We start from the raw sequence: 2,626 nt of genomic DNA on the forward strand, positions 1-2,626 counted from the left end.
TTTCCAAAAAACCCCAAGAAAAAGGGTTTTTTTTTTTTTTTTTTTTTTAAAAAAAAAGTATGCTCAAATCCCCATTTTCCTAAGGGGCACAAGCAGAAACCGAAGGCCACATGTGAAGCACGGAACTGTCTGGGGTCTCTCTTCAAGGGCAGGGCCGAGTGCAGTGGGGAAACGGGGCTTCGGGGGGCGGGGGGAGAAACGCTACCAACCAACTGCCTACCCCGGGCGGCTGGTAAACAGTCTCACCACACGTGGAGGACAAAGGAAAAGAAAAAATAGGCAGCACAAAGACATCTTTAAGGGGCAATTAGAATTAATCAACAGACCTTGAGGTGTGAAACTTTTTTTTTTCCTTAGAAATCAAATTTTGCCAAAGCCTCCTGACAGGGTGAATGCTCCCAGCCACCCGTACTGGGCCTGGGCCTCCCTGGTCTGCATTGGTGCAAACCTCTGTGCATTGGCTAAACCTCCTCCTGGACCCCCTCAGCAGCTGGCCACCCTAGTGTGCGGTGGGGACGAGCCTGCCTCAGGTCACAGTGCCTGCCTGGTCCTGGGCAGGAGGCTGGCACGCACAGCTGAGGGAGGAGCCGGTGCCCTGGAGGTGTGCAACACCTAGGGGTGTGCTGTCCCCGGAGGGCCAGGCAGCGCCAGCTGCCTCAGGGGCGCCATCTCAAGGGCTTGGAATATTGCCAGGAGGTCCTGGCCACTTCTGAATAGCTGGTGACAACCAAAAAGTGTCACACTGCAGGGATAATGACAAAAGAAGTCTACTTCATCGGGGTCCGGGAAGACCTGCGAGCACAAGGGGGAAACAGACCCTAATGCTTCTTACACACACCAAGCCTGTCACTGGTTTTGTGTGCATCTGTCATCCCTCCTAGAATGACATGAGAAACACGCGAGGAAGGGGTGACGTGTTCACGGGGTGGGTGTAACGGGAACCTGGGCATTGGTGACGGCTGGGAGGTTCTGGGTATCCATCCGTGCTGCCTGGTCCATCCTGGCACACCCTCCTGTGCCCAGCCAGGGGCCCGGATGCCGTCCTGCCTGTGGACACGCAGACACGTCACTGTGTAGGCACAGAAGGCCTGACTACCTGCAGCTGGATGCTGGTTGTGCTCCCTCAAAAGAAAAGGCAGGCAGAGTGTCAGATCTCATTGGGAAACACTCCTTCAAGCCGTTAGAATACTTGACACGTCCCAACTGTCGCCTGTACTCTGGGGCCACCCCTTTCGCTGTAACACCTGAGGAGGGCCAGCCCCCGCCGGGAGGTCTCGGCAGTCACAAGTCAGGGCTGCGGCTGGGCCTGGGCCCCCGTTCCCGTCCGGACACTCGAGCCAATCTGTTCCTTCCTGGAGGGCTGGACACGGAGAGCACTGGGCGCCCAGCGTGGGAGACCGTGCACGCAGGGCAGCAGGAAGCAGCTGGGGCCCAGAGGCTGTGGCCTCGGGGGACAGGTATGGGGTCAGCAGAAGATCTCTTCGCCCTCTGCCGAGACTTCTGAGGCAGGACCATCTGGAAAAGGGAGACCAGAAATGAAAAAGACGTCCAGAAAAACCACCTTTTCTTTCTATCTCCTTCCGTCCTCCCCAAGTGAGGGTCCCCGGGATGCAGACAGGTGACTGGGGTGTGCGGGCAACTACCTTTCTGTGCACTGGAGTTCCTGAGTTAATCTGGTAAATGGGGTCCCTAGTGGTATAACCACAATCCAATGTTCCCTCTTACTTCTGAATAAGCACTAGAATTTACAAGCAGGCCCATAAAATGCAAAGATCTCTAACCTCCCCATGTAGAAGAGATCGACTGTGAAAAAGGGGGAGAGCGTTCGGGGAGAAATGGCACGAGAAGGAATGGGGAGGCATCTCGAGGTAGCCACAGGCTTTGGGGCTGCGTGTAGCTTAATCGGCCTCGGCGTGGGTTCCCTCATTTCTTTCAGGGTATTTGCCTAGACGTGCAGTTACCTGAAGGTTAAACTGCCTGATGTGAGCTACTGTTCTCCATTGCTGGCCCAGGCCTAGAAGACAGGGAGGACTGGAGTGACTCCTGTTAAGCGAGCTCCAGTGCATTAATAGAGTATCGGCTGAAAAAGGAAACCTGCTCTCCCTTGCTCATGGGTCTGGGGACAGGATGACGGCAAAGGCCTTCCCATCTCTGAAGCGCACTCTTTTCGAACACCTCGTGCCTGTGCAACCTCCCCCACCCCGTTCAGAATGCACAGGTGCCGTGGCCCGGGGGAGACTGGGTGTGCAGGACTCACCGCCGGTCTGAGGGCGGCTCCCTTTGCTCTTCTTCTTCTTCTCCTTCTCCTTCTTCTCCTTTGGCTTTGCCAGCCCAAACAGGCGGGTGGAGGTGGAGGTGGGGGCGGGCACGGGGGGCCCCTCGAGGCCTTTGTTTGTCTGGCTGGTTGAACTCAGTATGTGAAAAGGCCCCTTGTCTTTGTGTGTCCGTGAGATGCTGTTCCTTTTTGGGGTCACTGAGAGTTCTGAGTCCGGTGGCCCGGATTTGGCTACTGAAGGAGCAGATGGCAAGGGGGACTCCTCAGGATTGGGCAGGAAGGATGGGATCCTCATGAGCCGGGCGTGCTGAGGTGAGACCTGCACGCAGTGGAGAGACGGGGTTAGTGTGC

At 56.3% G+C, this 2,626-nt stretch overlaps 1 protein-coding gene across 2 annotated transcripts in view; it reads right to left on the reverse strand.

Annotated features, from left to right (window-relative positions):
- Window positions 1-48: 48 nt before the first annotated feature.
- The window catches only part of AKAP13 (A-kinase anchoring protein 13), a 231,889-nt gene continuing 229,311 nt past the window's right edge, over window positions 49-2,626 (reverse strand). For both annotated transcript variants that reach the window (XM_006142666.3, XM_006142667.3), the window contains 2 exons: window positions 2,258-2,594; window positions 49-1,515 (listed from right to left, as the gene is read on the reverse strand). In XM_006142666.3, the coding sequence (XP_006142728.1) occupies window positions 1,466-1,515; window positions 2,258-2,594 (387 nt within the window). In that variant the 3' untranslated portion in view covers window positions 49-1,465. The remainder of the gene's footprint in view (window positions 1,516-2,257; window positions 2,595-2,626) is intronic.

Source organism: Tupaia chinensis, unplaced genomic scaffold (assembly GCF_000334495.1).
Source record: "Tupaia chinensis unplaced genomic scaffold, TupChi_1.0 Scaffold000078_1, whole genome shotgun sequence".
NCBI lineage: Eukaryota > Metazoa > Chordata > Mammalia > Scandentia > Tupaiidae > Tupaia > Tupaia belangeri.